The sequence below is a fragment of the Pezoporus flaviventris genome, unplaced genomic scaffold (assembly GCF_033815535.1).
Source record: "Pezoporus flaviventris isolate CSIRO_AGI_PZ_B2104156 unplaced genomic scaffold, CSIRO_AGI_Pfla_v1 ptg000001l, whole genome shotgun sequence".
Classification (NCBI taxonomy): domain Eukaryota; kingdom Metazoa; phylum Chordata; class Aves; order Psittaciformes; family Psittacidae; genus Pezoporus; species Pezoporus flaviventris.
Window position 1 is genome coordinate 4,062,566 of NW_026892549.1, and position 19,622 is coordinate 4,082,187.

At 46.0% G+C, this 19,622-nt stretch overlaps 1 protein-coding gene across 3 annotated transcripts in view; it reads left to right on the plus strand.

Moving 5' to 3' along the window:
• Window positions 1-15,317, plus strand: part of GLI2 (GLI family zinc finger 2) — a 200,002-nt gene extending 184,685 nt beyond the window's left edge. For all 3 annotated transcript variants that reach the window (XM_061465155.1, XM_061465082.1, XM_061465233.1), the window contains 4 exons: window positions 1,998-2,162; window positions 6,198-6,479; window positions 9,527-9,863; window positions 10,901-15,317. In XM_061465155.1, coding sequence (XP_061321139.1) covers window positions 1,998-2,162; window positions 6,198-6,479; window positions 9,527-9,863; window positions 10,901-13,257 — 3,141 coding nt within the window. In that variant the 3' untranslated portion in view covers window positions 13,258-15,317. The remainder of the gene's footprint in view (window positions 1-1,997; window positions 2,163-6,197; window positions 6,480-9,526; window positions 9,864-10,900) is intronic.
• The last annotated feature ends 4,305 nt before the right edge of the window (window positions 15,318-19,622 follow it).

The following is a 19,622-nucleotide window of genomic DNA, read 5'->3' on the forward strand; positions in this document are numbered from 1 at the left end:
GTTTCAGACAAGAAGTTTGTGGTGTACATAAAGCTACACATGAGCCAAATTGCAGCCTGGGATTTTGTCAAGGATTATTTCAACAGATGACAGCCAGAACTCCCACTGACATAATCAAATCCACACGTAAGAGTGGGAACGACTGCTTTGAACATGCGCAGCGTGCTTTGCTGAGAGGATCTTACTTGAAAATATGGCCTCTGTACTTTTGTTCTTAATAACTGTTCATTTTTGTGTCAGTATCTAGCAAAACCAGAATGGACACATAAGTTGCCTCATGCTGAGTTCCCTTTGTTTTCCAGCAAGTGGAATTATGTATTTCAGTAACTGCAAGCAATTTGAGTTGTAAAGGACTCTTTGTACAGGGCAAAAGAAGAACAGGATATACTGTACTACCTCAAAGCTGTGGCGTATTCTGTGGTCCAAATGGGCTAATGAAAGTTGTCTGAGGAAAGGATACTGGATCCAACCCACCCTGACAAAGCTGTGGAAGAAATCGGCTCTTTCAGGGTGCCCCTACTGTCATTGAACAGAACTGGGTATCTCAAGAAAGTGGGGCAAATGTGCTTTAAGTCCACCATCCCTATTGTAGGCCTTAAAACGAAGCTTAAGTAACCCCACTTCTTTTCCAGCACAACAAAGTTATACGGGATTAACCTGTGCCCACATGCTTAATGGGTTTCATGGGCTGCATGTGTGCCTGGCCCCTTAGCAGTGCAGATGAGTCCTATGCCTGTGGAGCACAAAGAGACAGGTACCATTGCTATTGCATGCAGCTGCCTTTGGCCTCTGCCCAAAAGGTCCATATTTCTGGACACATAGAACCACATAGCTGCCCACAGGGTAATCAGACACTTTGCGTGATCTGTCCTGCTCTGATACCGTTTCTTCACTGGCTAAGACCCAACAGAGCCATGTGAAGTCCTGTCACACCTGGACTGAACTTGCAAATGCATTTGAGTGAACTGGCTAAAATACAATACCTCGAGGCTTGCATACATTACAACGGAAGAGACTGTTGAAGTTTAGAGTATGTTTTAAGGTGCTTGCATAGGAAGTGCAACATGGACTTTTCAATGCTCCCAGCTGAACAGTGAGTGCAGCATTTAGCTAGAAGAGGGTGTTGCATTTCTTTAAACTTCTTCCAGTGTTTGTAAGTTCCCATTTGTTTGGTCAAAAAGTGTTTAAGGTGGCTTTCTTGGTTTGAGATGAAACCCTCCCCTGCTGCAGACAGGGCAGGTGCAGGCAGAAGCCTCCAGCCCAGCCAGAGTGAAGGGTGTCAGTACTTACATCATCCAAAGCCTCACCATGTTTCCTAAGCTGCTCCTTCTCGTTGTGTGGGCAGCTGGGTTCCTTCCAGTAGGAAGCTTCCTGGCCTGTTCTGTCATCCAAATATCCATCTGTCTTCAAGACTGAGAGTCTTGTTTTTTAAACTGGTAATGTCAGACCACCTGACCACAGCATCCTCCGAGGGTAGGCCCAAGCTGTAATTTGGGAAACTTCAAAGCTTGCTAGATTTCTGCTTGTGTGTTAAGAGAATGGTCTGGCATCTCTAGTGCTGGTGCTATTGAGATTGCAAAGCTGGTCACACTGTCAAGAAGCTGTCAGTTGTCTGGTGGGAGGGAGAGGTCCTCCGCTTCTGAGTGTGTTAGCTGCAGACAGATGGTGGGAAGGGCTAAGAGAGCCCTTGTAGGAGTGGAGGGGTGTTCAACCCTGCTGGAAAAAAGAGTCTCTTGTTGAAATGTCAGGTGGGTACCCAACAAGGAGCAGCACCTTAAACATGACTCACTGCTGAAACTCTCAGCCAGCCTAGGGAAGTGAGTTCTCCCAACAAAGTGGATGTTGTTTCCTAAAACACAAGTCCTTTAAAGGGAAGTTAAAAAGAAAGAATGAGAAACAGATGAGAAGGGCTTAAGCAGGGGGGAGAATAAATTTTTTCTGGTTAATTAATCACTCCTCTTATGTTTTGTTTTGTTTTGGTTTTTTTTTTATTTTAGTTTGAGGGTTGCTCCAAAGCCTATTCCCGCCTGGAGAACTTAAAGACACACCTGAGGTCCCACACTGGAGAAAAACCTTACGTCTGTGAACACGAAGGCTGCAATAAAGCCTTTTCCAATGCCTCGGACAGAGCCAAGCACCAGAACAGGACACATTCCAATGAGGTAAGCCTGGGCTCACCGCAGCTCAGTGGAGGGTTGGGTTTTTTTATTTTGCTCACAATAAACATACACTTTACACGCTGGACTCATGTAAAAAGAAACCCACTGTAATGAGAGGTTTTTCTTATTTTTTAATGGGATTTATTTTGCTGGAAAGCCAGACCACATTAGCTTTATATTTATGAAAGCAATGTTTGAAACCATAAACAGATGTTAAAGTATGCAAACTTTTTAATTGGCTTTGGAAATTAAAAAATGCATTTCCAGATTTATAATTTTTAATAGTGCAAATAGGGTTGTACAGTTGTGCATGTGGTGTTTAATGTTACTGTAAAGCAGACTTGCAGTAGTATAACTGCTACCCTGCATCCTGACGCTCTGGAAATAATACTCCCTCCATCGTTTGATGTACAATGACAGAGCACAATGCAATGCTTTGTTAACCTTGGCTAATTAAGACTTACTATTAGTAGTTGCGGAGCAGAGGAAATTGCCTTTATTGTAACGTGTGTGATGGTCTGTTGCAATCAACCACAGCCAACGATTGAAATTTGTATTACCACTAATTAGCTGACAGGGGAAGAAAAAACAACACTCCAAAGTTCTAATAGTGTTTGCAGCCATGAAGAATTTAGTGTGTAGCCTAATTTGCAGCAGTTAAATATAGACTGTTGGAGAATGGAACACAATTGGTATGGATGACAGCTTTTCAAAGTGATGCTGTGTCTACAAAGGGCTTGTTGGGAGTATTTCTGTATCTGGCATAACAGGTGTCGGTGATAACCAAAACTTTTTAGGTTTCAGAGATTTTGTTAGAGTCAGAATAAGGACTCAAAGTCTAGGATGCACTTTCATGCTGTGTGATGCTGAGATGTACCCAATGAATGACTCAGATCCCAGTGTTACTTTAATTGGTTTCGATATGAACCTAAACATCAGAATTGTCCTTCACCAGCAGGACACAGGTTAAAATTAATCCATATCCACACTGGCACTGGGTAGTTTAGGACTGGTTTAAGGCTACACCAACCTTGGGGCCAGGAGGGATCAACAAGGTGTGCAACTTCCCATTCACTCAGCAGCCTTCAATCCCAGTAACTGGTGTTTGACTAAAACATCGTTTGCTCTCTGTTAAGGCTTCTTCCTCTGAAAGGTAGGCAGTTGTGATTTAATCTCACACTTCAGGTATTAGAAATTGCTTGTTTTCCAGCCCTGGATACTTTCTCTGCCTTCCTCCAGTGCTGGATCCAATGTCCAGTGTTGCCATTTCCACCTCATAACACTACAGTCTTGTTTCTCATAAGCTGAATAAGTAAGTCAATCAAGCCACTGAAGATTCCCTTTACTGCAGCATTTTTTCCTGTCCTTAAATCCATTTTACATCTCACTTTCATCCCTAAGGATTCTGATGTGGATGGATCAAGCCTACCGCTACAACTTTCAGTGCTGGATACAGACTCACTTTGTCCGGTTTGTGCACAGTGAAGCAGTACATGAGCTGGGTTTTGCCCATAGATCACTTGAACGTGGCTCTCTAGAGCTTTTCCAGGATCCTTCCTAGGGAGGCCAGAGTTTCTCTTCTTGTTGGGCCACCTGGTGTCCCCATGTCCCTACATGCAGAATTTTGGCTTTGGCTATATTATTAAATGTAATTTCTTTGATGGGTTCAGTTTCCCAAGTGATCCTCCTTGATGCAACACAGGCATGCCTCAAGACTTGTGAGAGATCTGTAGGAGGCTGTGTGTAATGGTTCTCTGGGTCATATATATTTGACACCCTTTTTTTGAGGAACCTACAAAATGATCCTTTGCAACAGGTGGCATCCCTCTAGGCAAAGCTCATTGTATTGGGCAGCAGACCCAGGTGAGTGAGAATCCTGCAATCAGCTGTGGCCATGACAAGTAGGTTAGCAAACTGCACCGAGACCTTGGCTCACAAAACCACATGGATACAAAGCAGGAGTTTGTGGCTGTGAATATTTCACATTACCCATCAGTAACTCTGTTGTGGTTCCTAGCTACCTACTAAGTATTTCCCTCAGCTTGCAGTGTTTACATGGGATACACCACATTTTCAGAGTTAGTCATTCATTAGTCCTGTAAGGGGGAGGTTCCAGGTTCCCTGTGTTTGTCTCCATCATTCTTTAATAGGATATAGGTGTATGGTACAAACATGCTGCTGTTCAAGGCTTGGGATATATTACCACACTGGCTTTTGTTTGACTGTGGAGATGTCCTGTGTGTTATTTCATTTTAAACTTTGAGTGATTATTTGAATACCTTCAGGGGATACCTTCAAAGTTACTACTGGGAAAAAGACTTTCCTTCCATGACCGGTCTCCAGTGCATATACAAAAGAGTGGCACAAATTCACAGCACGCCGAAGACTCAGTGACATTTTTTCCAATTCAAGCTAAACATGGGTAAAATTGCAGAAATTCAGTTCTGCTGGGTGCCTCCAGTTCTCCCACCTTGAGAACTGTCATGTTGTATGTGTATGGGAGTAGGAGGAAGGCATCTGAGATATCCAAATTGTCAACTTCAGTAGGTCATACACTGCATTAGATGTCAAAACCTAGGTAACTCGGGATATCTGAAGGCACACCAATAAAAAAGCAGTTGTGCTCAGTTCACTTGCAGGAGCTATGGCCTGATGAAGAGGATAGTAATGGCGGTGGAGTGTCTGCTGTCCAAGCAACAGCGATTGTTTTACCCTAATAACCAGTTTCTGAAAAATCAGAACTTTAGTGCTTAAAGGGTCTTTATAAAAAAATTTTTGAACTATTTTATGTCAAGTTCTTTAGCATGTGTGGTGGGGCTTCTGTTCTTTAGAGTAGGTTTTAATAGCACCAGTAATAATTCTATAATGCCTTGTCCAAAAGGTTGCATGAGATTCATAAATGAACTATTTTACCTTCTATGCTTTGGTATACCCAGCTTTACAATTTTTAAATATTTACATCAGTGGAGTGTTACGAGGATTTAGTTTGTTCAACTGATGTGACAAGATCAGTCAGGAAGCATGCTGTTGAATGAAAACCAGACTTCCAATGTTTTTCATGTGATGATGCTAGCTTTCTCCAAAGAATATATAATCCTTTGTATTTTTACACTGAAGCTTCTGGATAAAATTGCAAAACAGGTGAAAAAAGAGAATAGGAATGGTCATTTTGGGTAGCCTTCAAACAACATCCATCTGTTTTTTTTCATGGACCTATCCTAGTGCATTGGCAGAAAAATACTTGGAGTAGCTGTGAGGCTGAAAGCGGAACTTGTCATGAGTTCAGAGCTTCCAGCGCAGCAGCAGCAGCTCAAACAACTGCAGCACTAATACGCTTTGGATTTGGAAACTCAATAATAAAAAAAAAGAAAAAAGTTGAAAGACAAAAAGTATCTGTCTGCTGACTTCTGTTTTCAGAAGTGTGGCTTCAGCCTTGTTTTCCTGTGGCAATCAATGATTCATGAATTTGGGACTAGAGTGCTATCGTCTGAAAAAAGCATTGCATGCCTGTGGTTAGTTTTGCACAATAACAGATTTCAAGGTGACAGGTGCTGGAGTGGTATGATAGATTGGGTAGGGCGAATCCAGTCTGGCTTGGTTTCCCTGGAATTCCATCAGCCAGAAGATCTCGGACATTTTCTCTGTGTAGGCCCCACCTTAGCAGAGAGAATGTGTTCTGCTCAGTCCCTACATCACCTCCCTCCCATGCATAATCAGGAAACATTCCTGTGGCTACCCAAGCAAACACATACACGGGAAAATAATATTAGGAAAATATTTTATGAATTCTTTGCTGTCTTTTAATCCAGAAACTGAAAACAAGGTGTTCAGCCAACATAAAATGACTGGCCAGGTCTGTGTGGATCAGCAGCAGTCCATATATCACATCTTAGTGATCCCAGTCTTATAGAATCCTGCAGAGCAGATGCTCCACATTTTGCTGCTGCCAGCTGCTGTGCACATTGTATTTGCTTGGCCCATACACTGGAATATTTGGACTTGTTCTAAATATAACCCAAGATTTGCTTCTATTGACAGAAACCCTACGTCTGTAAAATCCCTGGCTGCACAAAGCGGTACACAGACCCTAGCTCCCTCAGGAAACACGTCAAGACCGTGCACGGGCCTGATGCCCACGTCACAAAGAAGCAGCGCAATGATGTTCACCCAAGGCCACCTCCGCTCAAGGAAAATGGGGACAACGAGGCAAGTGCCAAGCAGAGCAGCAAAGTTTCAGAGGAGAGCCCTGAGGCCAACAGCACCACAAGGAGCACAGAGGATTGCTTACAAGTCAAAATGATAAAGACGGAGAATTCTGTGGTAAGAGCGGTTGCTCTTGGCAGAAGTGACACGGCCCCTAGTTTCTCCAACACAGTGGGGGCATGAAGCATTTGCATGCCATTTACCTCTAGGGGCAGTTGCCCTTCACCTGCCAACACCCTAAAGTTCATGTCCAGAGATGAAGCTGCAAGTCAGAGCACAGTTCAGTACATTTTGTGCCTTCCTACCCAGCATCACAAATTCTCACCCTTGTAGTTATGGGGGCCATGTGATGCCCAGTGTTGAGCTTGGCCTCCTTGTGCTGTTAAAGCTGGTAAAACTCAGAGCATTGTGGTCAAATGAGCCTTACTTACCTCACCAATTTTAACTGAGCAACAGCTGAAGCAGAAGTCCTGGCTTAAGCGGTCCATTTTCTCCTCCTCATGTCCTTCGCTGGTTTTCTTTCCAGGCTGCTGCTGCACAGCAGTTTTCGTGGCACAAGTTTGTTGTGGGCTGTCTGATGTAGCCAGTGGGAATAAAAGTAACTGGTTTACTTCTGCTGGGATCTTAAAGCAATTTCAATTCCATACTCAGAAGCACAGAATCTCTGGGGTTGTCAGGGACTTCTTGTGATTGTCTAGTCCAACCTCCCTGCTCCAGCAAGGTCAGCTAGAGCAGATTGCTCGAAGTACAGGAGTACTGTAGTCTACAGGAGCACACGACTCCCAGATGCCACAGAAAACTGTAGTGGGATGATGAGGCAGGGAAGTGAAACCAGGAATAAACATGGGAGCGGTGCTGTGGCCCACAGAGTACAGGCTTGAAGTCAACTGTGGTCACGTTTTACAGTCCCATGAGTGACCACCAGCAGAAGGCCATTTATCAGCCTCCTGGCCATTACAGCACCTTCTTAGTAGGCAATTGTGTGGTCGATGGTGCTAATGAGGTGTTTACAGTGATGGGTCTCTTCCACCCCATACAGGGAGCCCACCTGCTCCTCAGCCCACCACTGCTGGTGGAGGAGATGGATCATTGCAGCACGCAAGTCACTTTTGCCTTTTGATGTTTTTCTTCACATTCATACTCAGAAGTTCTGATCTGCTGCACCAGCTTAGAGTGAGGCAGGGTATGGTCTGGATACAGCAGTAAAGACATTAACCTGCAAAGGAGGGTGTTCTCATAGTCCCCAGACTTCTCACTAGTGCTGAAAGGACTCTGAGCTCCAAAGCTTTTGTTGATTTGAATCCAGGCTGAAAGACTGTTATTCTTATGAAACAACATGCCCTGAAGCTACAAAGATTTTTCTCAAAAATGTTAAGGGAGGTGTTGCTGGACACATTACTAATGAGCAGCATGTTTCAAAGGAACTGTGGATTTTCACATCCAAAGTGTCTCTAAATGATTGAAGGAACAGTTTTACTGTGATGAGGCTCTGTATTGGGTTACAAAGACTGAGTGTGAGAACCACTGGACAGAATGACCTCTCTCCAGTACTCTTGCTCCATGTGTTTTGATGTTTTTTAACTATGAAAACATGGATGCAATCACTGCTCCCCACCCTGTTTGTCTGAAAGTGTGAGGTTGTTTTCTTAGGGCTCTGTGCTCCCGGGGTTGCAGTCAAGCGGTCTCTCTGGCAGCAGGGCCATGAGCCGGATATCCCTGTCCGCTTTCCCCATCCAGAGCTGTGTACTTGTGTACATCTAACAGGCAACATCTGACCTGGCAGGTCCATGTCCATCTCCTGTTTCCTGGTTAAGGGTAGGGTGGTGGTAGGGGTGAGATGTTTCACTGGTTCATATCACTCCGAGGCCTATTTTTGGGTCTCATCCCAGACAGATGGAGATGGGTAGGAAGTCTCTCCTAGGGTTTTTTATCTGGGCCCCAAAAAAGGGTAGGTAGGGAAGATGAGGTACAGGAAGGGGGTGGGGAATGTTGGCAATTTGTGTTGTATTCTGCACTCCCCTCTTCCTCTTTTTACTAACATGGTCCTTTCTGTTTCTGCTGTCTTTGTCCTAACAACCTGTTCTTTATTCCCACTTACCCTTCCTTACTCTACCTTCCTAAGGACAGTCGGTACTAAGGTGAGCAAAGAAATCCTTTGTATTAAAATAGCTGTATAAAGCATGGTCTCCTGCAGACCTCCTGTCTCCAGCTAACCCCCACAGGGTGCAGGCAGAGGCATGGGGAGCAGTGGGGAGGGGTAGAGGATATTTGCTTGAGTGCAAAAAGGGGGAGGACACAGTGCCTGAGGATTCCCTTTGACAGCTTTCTTCCAGCATCACAGCTTGCTATTAAATCCTGGGATTGCAGTCTCTGTCATCCACATTTAAGGGCAATGAGGCCATCAGAGGCAGTCAGCCCTGCCCATAGGGACTGCTAGAGAGCAAAGTAAAACACTGCATCACCCTGCGCTCCCACTTTGGCTTGGGGCAAAGTATGTTGCCTTTTCAGCACTCCCATTTTTTGCTGGAGCATGGGCCTGGAGCAGAGAATCCAAGGCATCCTGTCTGGTAGCAGCAAGTTCAGACCATTTAGTGTCTGCTGCAAATAAGCTATTCAATGTGATATGCAATTCCTAATGTAAATGAAATAAATATTTATGTTGCTTATCTGCCTTACCTGCAAGTGGGAGTTTGCAAACAGTGAACCAGGTTTTTATCCGACTGGGAAGTTTGTCAGCTAACCTAATTATATGTTAGGGTATTTTAAAGACAGAAATACATCGTGTCTGAAATACTTAGGCCTTGATCTTATTTTAGATAAGCTGGTGCTTGCCGCAGTATACCTTGCACAACCAGGTAACGTGATGATTTTCTTCGAGAAGCCTCTGTCCTTAATCTTTTGGAGGAACAGCATTTGGATTCTCTCCATCCTCCAGTTGAATCTACCGTAGTTTTTCTAGCTGTGGGGTTCTGCCCTTCCCTCCAACCCCAGGGAAGTTGCCCCTGCCCTCTGGTAGAGCTGAGATTCTGCAGCAGGGAAGGGTAACGAGAGGGGAGAGCCTGTGATAGGGCACAGCATGTGGAGCCTGCTGGGGATGTTGGGCTTATGGTTTTTTTCCATCAATGTTTCCACCTGCCCAACTGCCTCTCTTTTCCCTCCCCAAGATGTGTCAGTCCAGTCCTGGTGGCCAGTCGTCATGCAGCAGTGAACCGTCGCCCCTTGGCAGCACCAACAACAATGACAGTGGAGTAGAAATGAACATGCACAGTGGGGGAAGTCTGGGAGATCTGACAGCGTTGGATGACAATGCTCCTGTTGTGGACTCAACAGTCTCATCTGGTAATTCAACAGTCAGCCTGCACCTAAGGAAACACATGACGACGATGCAACGACTTGAACAGCTGAAGAAAGAGAAACTCAAGACAGTTAAGGATTCCTGCTCATGGGTGAGCCCAGCTCCACAAGCCAGAAACACCAAGCTGCCTCCCATCTCAGGAAATGGTAAGCTCTGGTTGTGGGCCGTCTGCTGTAGGAACCCTCCAGAGTCTGACTCAGGTTTCATAACAGAGAATCTGCCCTGGAGGAGCATCATTTCTTATTGCCTCTGAGTCAGCCCTTGCTGGATAGAGATGTCAGGTAAAATGCAGAGCTTGGGTGTAAGCACAGCCATCTGGTGATGTGCAACAGAAGCCCAGATGCTGAGTGCTATGGAGCTGTGAAGGGAGTCAGAGGTGTTGGTGTCCATGTTTCTGGGCTTGCGCAGGACCCAGCCACAGCTGTCTTCACTGTCCTAGTGGTAGGCGCAAGACTGCTTGGGTTTGTTCCAGAAGTAACAGTTCCCCCAGGGCCAATGTGCCTCCTAGGAGACTGCTGGAGCACAGCAGCAATCCAGACAAGCCCTCCATCCCTGATCTTGCTCTGGCAGGCCTTTTGTCACTTTGAGAGCTCCTGGCTGTCGCCTGCAGCTTCATATGCTAGTTTCCTCCTGGTTGGGAATTCCTGATAAAGGTTTTTTTATGAACCCTTCAGTGCTTTAGCTTTGCCAGGAAGTCCCAAGGCATAGGGCCTGGGTTATACTGAACCTTGGGGTATATTGGAGCTTCTTGGTGTACTCTGGGAAGAGCCTTTGAATGTCAACTCTTGGACTCTCAGCCTCCTATCCCTGACTGCTGTGCATCTGTGCCGGTGAGCAGCTGTGGTTGTAGCTATGTGCTGTCCCTTTGGCTCTGTTCACACCAGTCCTACATTTTCCTTCTAAGAGAGGCCCATATGGAGGCACTTCCTCAGCAGCTGAGTATCAGTGGGGTACACATTGCAAAGACTCTGCAGCAGGGACTTCTTATCTTCTCCCCTCAGCCTTCTTGCTCTTTGTGCATGGACACAGTGCTGGAGAAGAGGCTTTGAATTCACTGGCAGCAAATGAAATTCACTGTAGTTCCAATAAAATATTTGGGGTGTCTGTATTTGGCACTAAGAACACTACCAAGTGAAATTTCTCAGCTAACTGAATCTTTTCTTCCCTGTAACCTTTCTCTCAGGCTCCATTCTAGAAAATAGTGGTGGTTCTTCTGCTACGCTGCCTAATCCTAGAATAATGGAGCTGTCTGTCAGTGAGGTTACGATGCTGAACCAACTCAACGAGCGCCGTGATAGCACAACAAGCACCATCAGCTCTGCCTACACCGTCAGCCGCAGATCATCAGGGATCTCCCCCTACTTCTCCAGCCGCCGTTCCAGCGAGGCTTCGCAGCTTGGGCACCGTCCCAATAACACGAGCTCTGCTGACTCCTATGACCCAATTTCAACGGACGCCTCCCGTCGGTCGAGTGAGGCAAGCCAGTGCAGCGGCATGCCGGGTCTGCTGAACCTCACACCAGCTCAACACTATAGGCTGAAAGCCAAGTATGCTGCTGCCACAGGGGGCCCTCCCCCAACTCCCCTGCCAAACATGGAGAGGATGACCCTGAAGAACAGGATCTCACTAATGGATGGACCAGACCCCACCTTGCCCTCCATCCGCCTCCCCCCAGGACCCAGGCGTTGCAGCGATGGTAACACCTATGGCTATCCATCAGCTGCCGCATTTCCCCACGAGGTGCCGGGCAACTGCACGAGGAGGGCAAGTGACCCAGTGAGGAGACCTGCTGGAGACCCCCAGGCCCTCCCACGAGTTCACCGCTTCAACAGCACCAGCAACATGAACCCCTTCCATCCTCCACACCCCGCAGACAGGAGGAATTTTGGCCTCCAGAGCTATGGGCGCTCGGACGGGAGCCTGCCCCGGCACACCTACTCACCCCGGCCACTGAGCATCAGTGAAAACATTGCCATGGAGGCCATGTCTGGGGAGACGGAGGCGCCCATCGGAGATGATGACATTATGCTGCCAGATGACGTGGTGCAGTACATCAAATCCCAGAGCAATGGGACAGCAGTTGAGAGCACTTCCATGGGGTATAGCAATGAGATGCAGAGCTTCCAGGGAAGCGGGAAGCTGCAGCCTCCAGCCTTGCCCAGCCAGCGCAGGATGGCTGTGGCTGAGGCGAGCCTGAGCCACTTAGGACCCATGATGGCAGAGTGTCCCATGAGCTTTGATGCTTCCTCAGACATGAATAAAAATAACATGCCGGTCCAGTGGAATGAAGTCAGCTCAGGTACAGTTGATATGATGTCTAATCAGTCGAAGCAACAGTTTTCACAAGGAAACTTAGCAGTGGTCCAGCAGAAGCAGAACTTTGGTCAGTACCAGAACTACAACCAGCAGCAGATGCAGCTGCCGGAGAACAGTATGAACGTAACACAGCAGAGTTTTATGCAAAGAAATGTGAGCATGGATGGCCAAAGGCTAAACTGTATGCAGCTGCGGCAGCAGCCAATGAGCCTAGGCACTGGTATGAACCCTGATCTGGTTGTGCACACTGGGTATAACCAACCTCATCAGATGCTGAGCCCCAGTGCAATTAGTGGCAACCCAAATCAGATCGCTCCTTCTTGTAGTAGCATGTCAGCAAAGTCTGGACCCCACCTTCACCCTCAGCAAATGGATATGGCAACTGACCCTTCTTTAATGGTTGGCAGCAACAGCGAGCACACAATGCTGGGCCAGGTCATGCACGAGCCGAGCCAGCAGAACTACTCGGCTCAGGCAACCCACCTGAACTTCCCCATGGCTCAGGAGGCCTTTCATCAGCCCGTCATGACTTCCAGCCAGCCCAGCTTTGAGCCTCAGCAGAACATGATGGGCTCAGTGGCACAGGCGTATGCACCCGGCATGGTCCAGCCTCATCCTCCGCCAGAACCCAGCCCAGCCAACAGATCCCGAGGCCTCCGCACTGTGCAGCAGCTGAGCTACATGAGAACTCCCCACCCTACAAACAATAGTAGCCCAGGCCAGGAGGCAGCAGAGGCTGTGCATAAAAGAGCCAGTGACATGTTGCCAGCACCAGCCCAGCAGTGCATGGATGGCACAAGGGAAAACAACTTGATGTACTATTATGGTCAAATCCACATGTACGAACAGAACAGCAGCTTCGATAATCACACGGACTGCCGGGTCAGACAGCAGCAGTGTGCACTGAGCAGCAAGCCGGCCACTCTGCCTTCCCCAGGTGCGAACCAGGTGTCCAGTACGGTGGACTCGCAAGGTCTTGAGCCGCCCCAGATAGATTTTGATGCCATCATGGACGATGGGGATCATTCGAGCCTGATGTCTGGAACCCTGAGCCCCAGCATCCTGCAGAACCTCTCCCAGAACTCCTCTCGCCTGACGACTCCACGAAACTCTCTGACACTGCCTACCATACCCACAGGAATAAGCAATATGGCGATAGGCGATATGAGCTCCATGCTAACCACGCTGGCAGAAGAGAGTAAATTTCTAAACATGATGTCATAACAGTAAAGCACAAAGCCTTAGCTCTATCTAAGGGGCTCTGCATGAAGCAGTTTTATGAATGTGCTTTTCAAAAATAATCTGTTTCAATAGCATAGGGGTTTTTTATAAGTATTAAATACATTAAAGGGATTCAAAATAATTCTTTTTTAAAGTCTCTGTACAGAATTATGCAAACTATATCCAGGCAGTTCAGCACCACATGGGTGCACCTCTAGTATTATTTTCTGGCTTGGTTTCCCAGAGCACTGAACAGTATCACCATCAAGCTAGGAGACAGCATGAGCGTGGTTAGAGACGAAACCCTCCCTCCCCAGCAGCCCTTTAAATAGCACTCCCCACCATTTTCCCTTAGTTATGTTTGCAAAAACTCACATTTCAACCCACCCCAGAAAGAAACGGGAGGATGTGGTTTTGATCAGAATAAAAGCCATATTATGTATTCTGCTCTGATGAGAGTAGGGTTTAGTTACGTCTCCAAACAAGCCCTCTGCCAGCAGTATTGTTTTATACCATAAATACCTTTGTACCTTGCAAAGAGCGTTGATTCCAAACAGCTTCTCAGGAAAGTGCCTTACCATGCTTTCTTGCTAAGTAGCCAAGGCCTCTCTTCCTTTAAAAATCAAACATAGTGTATTGCCAGAAGCGTATATAAAATGTACATTTATAAAAACATAGTGGTGTTTCTGAGAAAACATTGGAAAGACACATTGATGAGACACATAAAAGGTGAATGCACACTTTGATCAGATGTGTTTACAACGTGGTTTATCTCATGTGCAGAGTGGAGCAGAGGCCTGGGAACAGCAATCACTGGGAAATAATCCCCCCGTGGCAAGAAGGCTCCAGCATGCAGACTGACACACACGCATAACTTTGCGCCTTCTGAGCACAGTGACTTTTTGCGGGGGCCCCGCGTGCATCTGTAATGTCACATCTCTGAAGCATGCATTACCATATCCCTGTGCAGCTTTGCAACGGCTTCACTTTCAGTTGGGTTTTCCATGTTGAGGTGCTCGCATACAAAAGTGATGGTGATGGAGAGAATTTTATGGTTGTTTCAGCTCGGTCAGCACTGTGCAAGCATTGTGGGAGCTGGTTTATCTGTCCAGGTTTTGTCTGTGTAATGTGCTCCATGCAGGGCTCTGCCTGGGCTCCATGCATGCAACAGGTGTGTGGCCGCACTGATGCAAGGCCAAGCATGAGCTAATACACGCTGCCCTACAAGGACACTGGTTGGCATGCACCCAGTGCTACGTTAACATGTCCCACAGCTTTGGTCAGCATCAAAAGAGCTGCTGTATCCAAAAAATATACCATGGAAAGCCCAGGACATTAGTTTGGCTAGTGCTTTGTGCTACAGTGTATATATATATACTCTTTGTACCCTCCTGGTTCCATTCAGCACTGCACCTGCAGTCTACAGTGTAAGCAAGCATCTGGCTAATTGCAAAAGAGGATTTGAGTCAAAATGGTAGTTTGGTCAGTGAGAATCTCCTGGAAGTGTCCTTGGTGAAGAGATGGGAGGAGCAGGACCTCCCAAAGCCAAATCCTGCACCAAAATACAACTGCTTGTAATAATGACCAGCTGTTTCCAGACCTGTCCTATCTGGCACTGAATTAAGTCTCAGTTGCATTATTTATTTTTACTGTCATTAGGGAAAAGGGTATAAGTGGTGGGGTGCATGTGCTTGGAAAGGAGGCTTTGCTTAACTTCCGACTGCATTGGACAAAGACAGCTCTCCTCATTCTGCTTTGATAGCATCCAGTGCTTTGTATCCCATATGTTGAAGGGCAGGGAACAAGTGTGACATCCCTCCCCATATTCTCACAGTTTGACTAGAAAAGCTTCACTTTCCCCTTCCTGTATCCCCTCCTCCCCCTATACGTATGTGGTGTTCTCACTTGCATCTGCCTCTGTCCCCTGAACAGGACAGGGACAGCTCTATAGAGGTGCTTTCTGGTATCGCTGTTTTCCTTTTGCACAAACTGATGTCAGGCTCACTCTTCAAAGCATCACCAGGGGCTGGCATGAAAATGCCATGTGTTACTTCCAGGCAAACCTTCTGGATACCAGTACAAAACAACTATGCTTGGCAGTGGTGGGCTGGGGCAGAGCTGCTGCTGGGTAGCCCTTGGTACAGCTGTTTCAGGGAGGTGCTACTCTGCATCCTGCGGTCTCACCCGTCCTCATCCCAAATGCAGAGGGTGCACACAGGACACTCTCACCTCCACCCTTCACCCCTCAAGGCCACCATGACTCTTGCTGATGTCCAGGGTGCATGAGGACAGGAAAGCGAAGCAAGGTGCCTGGCTGTTTGTTTGTGTCTCCCATGAAAGTTGTGTCTAAAGGGATTGTTTTATAGTCTGCTGTATATATCCTCCTGTAGTTACTGACCTTGCCCTTGCCTTTCCATTTATGAAAAAGGGCAGTACATATTTTAGGACATTGTATGTTGTCCTGGATGCTTGGAGTACAACTGGGCATCCCTTGTGCTGAGATGGATCAGGCTTTTGTGTGTCCTTCAGCTGCTAATCTGATTTTTTTGAACAGCTGCGTAGGGCAATGATGGCTACTGAGTCCCTCTTCACAGATATCTCATTAGCGAAAGATCAAATACAAAAGCAAAACCAAATCTCCGATGACTTGAGATTTCTCAGACTTTTCAGTGGTGGTCCTTCATTTACTGAAAAAGTATTAAAATAACCATTCCAGCACTGTATATATTATGTATAGAAGACATCATTGCTAAGAGTACTGTAGGTGAATTGTTCTTTCAAATTTATATCTTAAGAACATTTATAGCTGTTTTCTACATCATAAGAATGGAGGTAACATGCTGAACCTGTATATAAACCTTTTGTACATTAAAAAGTAATTTTTTTCATAATTCCTTGTGTCTGTTGTTACTGGTTTTTGTTTGGTAATGGTGGTTGGTCTTGGTCTGTCATCACACCAACAGAGTCAGTGGACTCTGGTGACGCTTAGGAGCAGCTGGTGAGGAGCTGATGGGGCTGGTGTGTGAGTCACTGCATGGATGTGAAATGGTCTTGCCTTGAGCTTCCACTCAACAATGCGATAGAGGTGCAGAAAAACAGGCACCAAGGCTGAGGATGACACTGCAGCAAGAACAGCACAGGAGAAGGGCTTAAAGCAAGGGCTGGAAAATTTGGCAACTAGAAGATTCATGGTAAAATGGCTTGTTGACTGTCTTGATCAGTGCCCAAAAAGAGACAGAAACAGGACAGATCAGCAGAGCTGTGATAGTCCACGACAGCGACAAGTTGAATATTGGTTTTGGAGGAAGGAGAAATGAATCTGTCCATTATGTGTGTGATGGGAAGCAGTGATACAGTGAGCAACAGATACATTGGTTGTGATCAAGGGTTTGTAGTCTCAAGAGACTGATTTTCAACTTGGTTTCATAGAAGTGGGTTGGTGTAGATAGGGCAACAGCTTTAAGAGAGGGTGGGGAAGCTATTCAGAGGTGATCCTCATGGGCAGAGCAATGAGCTTGGAATGAAGTCAGCTGTTGAGCAAAGCAGTTGGCCATTGGATCAGCCATGACACCTGGTTCCTAGGAGCCAGCAGTTTCATGCAGAAGCTACTGAAGGGGATGTCTTCATTTTCCTCCATGCAGGTTCTCTGCTGAGCTGATTGGTAAAATCAGGTATGTTTGGGACAAATCCTTACCCTATCATCAGGGTTCTCTTATAATCCATGGCAAAAGATTGGCATATCCTAAAGTAGAATTAACCTTTCCTGTTTGGACATGTAGGATGGGGTGACTTTTCCTCTGCAAGACATTGCACGGAAACACCGTGTAACCAGTTTAGATTAGGTACCTTCACCAGTAGGGTGAGATGAATCCCATGCTGCTGTGTATCTCTTGCATTAAGCTAGTCACCCTCAGCACTGTCTGAGGTTGAGCCAGTGAACAAGATGTTGATTAATGTGTTAATGATCCTGCTAGTCTGCAAATCCATGGGATAAATATCACACCCCTCTGTGCTGTCCAAAAACTACAGAAATCACATTAAAAAAAAAAACAAACAGTAATATTATTAAAAGGAAATTGTTCAGAGCTTTTCTGTTGACGAAAGGCTTTGGGGACTCAGATCAGCTCCTACTGCTTTTGTACTTTAAACGCTTAAAGTGGGTTTCTAATCTAGATCAAATGCTGCTTTTAGGGGGTATTTCACTTCAGAGTTTGATCAGGGCACACCTCTGCCAGTGTATTAGCATATTTATTACTTAAACTGAGCTAAGATTTCCTAAGAGCCTACCCAAGGTCAGGTACCAGCACTTCCGTTTTTACTGCTTTTGCCATCCTGGAATACACAGGGATCAAAAGGCTTATTGCTCCAATTGTTGGCAGGTAATAACCCTTCTGCAGCAAATGTTGTTTATAAGCCAGAGACTGGAGTTTATACTACTGTGGCAGCTGCATAAGATTCAATTAACCTTCTTTTTAATCAATCATATCCCTTATGAAAGCAAACCATCCTAACAAGGCTGATTCTGACCCTCTTCAGTGAGTGTTAACCTCACTCCACTCCCAAAACCTGTGGGAGCATAGGAGTATTAAGATCCCACTATGGGTAAAACCATCACAGCTCTTTAATATTGCACTAGTATCTCAGGTTTTCCTGGAGGGGAGAAAGAGCCCATAAAAGCTACTGTTGCTGGATCTGATTGCACAGTCATTCCAATGGGTTTTTATTGCAGTGGTCTCAGTAGAGATGACATAGGCGCTCTTGTTCTTTATGAGCTGCTGGATCTACTTGGAAGAGCATACATGTTGTAAATAAATGGTGTGGTTTATATTATTGGAAGGACAATTTATGACCAACCAAGGCCTCTTGCAGACAGCTATTTAACTTGTAAGTAAAATGACCTAACACTTAAGAAATTTAGAAGCTACAAAACAACCTATGTTGTGGCCAATATACTTATTTCTTCTTGATGTATGTTTCATGTAAAACTTAAAATGGCTATATTAAAAATGTTTGCTGTAAAAATAAAATTAAAGAAAAAAGTGATGCTTTCACACATGCTGAAGGCTTGTGACAACTGTAACTTCCTCCAATTGCACTAGCACCACTGGTTCATTACAAAGGTCTCTTCCTATTTCCATTTTCCCTGCTATGGCAGGTTGGGCAGATATGCAGGGGTCATGGTGGCCTTCCTGCTGTCAACTTTGAAAGAGCTGCTATGCTGCACTCCAGTGCACTTTCTGGAGATGTCTCTCTAAGTATCAGTGGCTTACTGAAAAGCAAAATCTTGCTGCTATGTCTGTCCATTGGAGGCTATTTTGACATCACATCTTTACCACCTTTTATAGGGCTGTATCAGAAAGGAGCAGCAGGCATGGCAGTACCCCCAAAAGGCAGCTCCTGCACCAGGAAACAGGGCACAGGGTTTCATAAGCATTTGGTCTAGGTTGCTCTGGCTAGTCTCCACTCTTACAAAGTACAACTCAGGCTAGTTTCCATAAAGAAAGGATGTTTAAGGAAGGGCTTTAAAGCAGAAGCTTGGTCTGATGCTCCTAATATCTTCTAAAGAGTCTCTCCCTTTCCTTTGTCTCTCTGTTCACTCTACAGAAAGCCTACCTATAAAGACAACTTTCACAAATACCCTTTCTCTCCCCTGTCGCTATGACTTTTCTGTTCCTCTTTGGTAAAGACTCCAGAGTGCTCTGCGCATACAAACATCCTCTCTGCCAGGGTTTGACAGACAGTTACACTTTTTGATGCTGGAGCATGAGGAACAGCTTTCCTGACACCTGCAGAGGGAATCATGTAGAAGAAGAGCACGTATTTCACAGCTGGATGTTGGCCAAAGTACCAAGGTTCGTACGACAGTGCAGTGGTAGTGGTTAAAATAGGTCAGATGAAATGAGGAGAGCAGCAGGGAAGGAAGCAAAACTCCGGACGAAGCAGGGCTGATATTCTTCACGGCTTTGTGTTTCCCAGTGCATCTCCCATCTGCAAAATTTCAGGGACCATGAGGGGTTACTGGCCCTGATGAAAACAAAACAAAGTAGTGATGCTTATGTGACTATGAGAGATCTATTTTTGAAGAGTTTATCTCTCTAAGAGCTTCACATAAAGGATTTTTTGGGGAAAAAAGCACCATTTTTATCTGTTACCTCTTTTGCTCACTACTCAGTTGACCAGTCGCTCAAGCAGCCATCACCTGAAAAGGCAGTGTTACTGGTGGCACAGCAGTCGTACAGTGCGTGAAGAGCTTCAGCCACCTGCCCAGATGGAAACAGCCGTGGCAGCAACAGCGACTGAGGTGCGCTGCTGGGGCTGATTCGCAGCAAGCCTGGAAAGGCAAAGCAGCCCCAGGCCCGCAGTCTGTA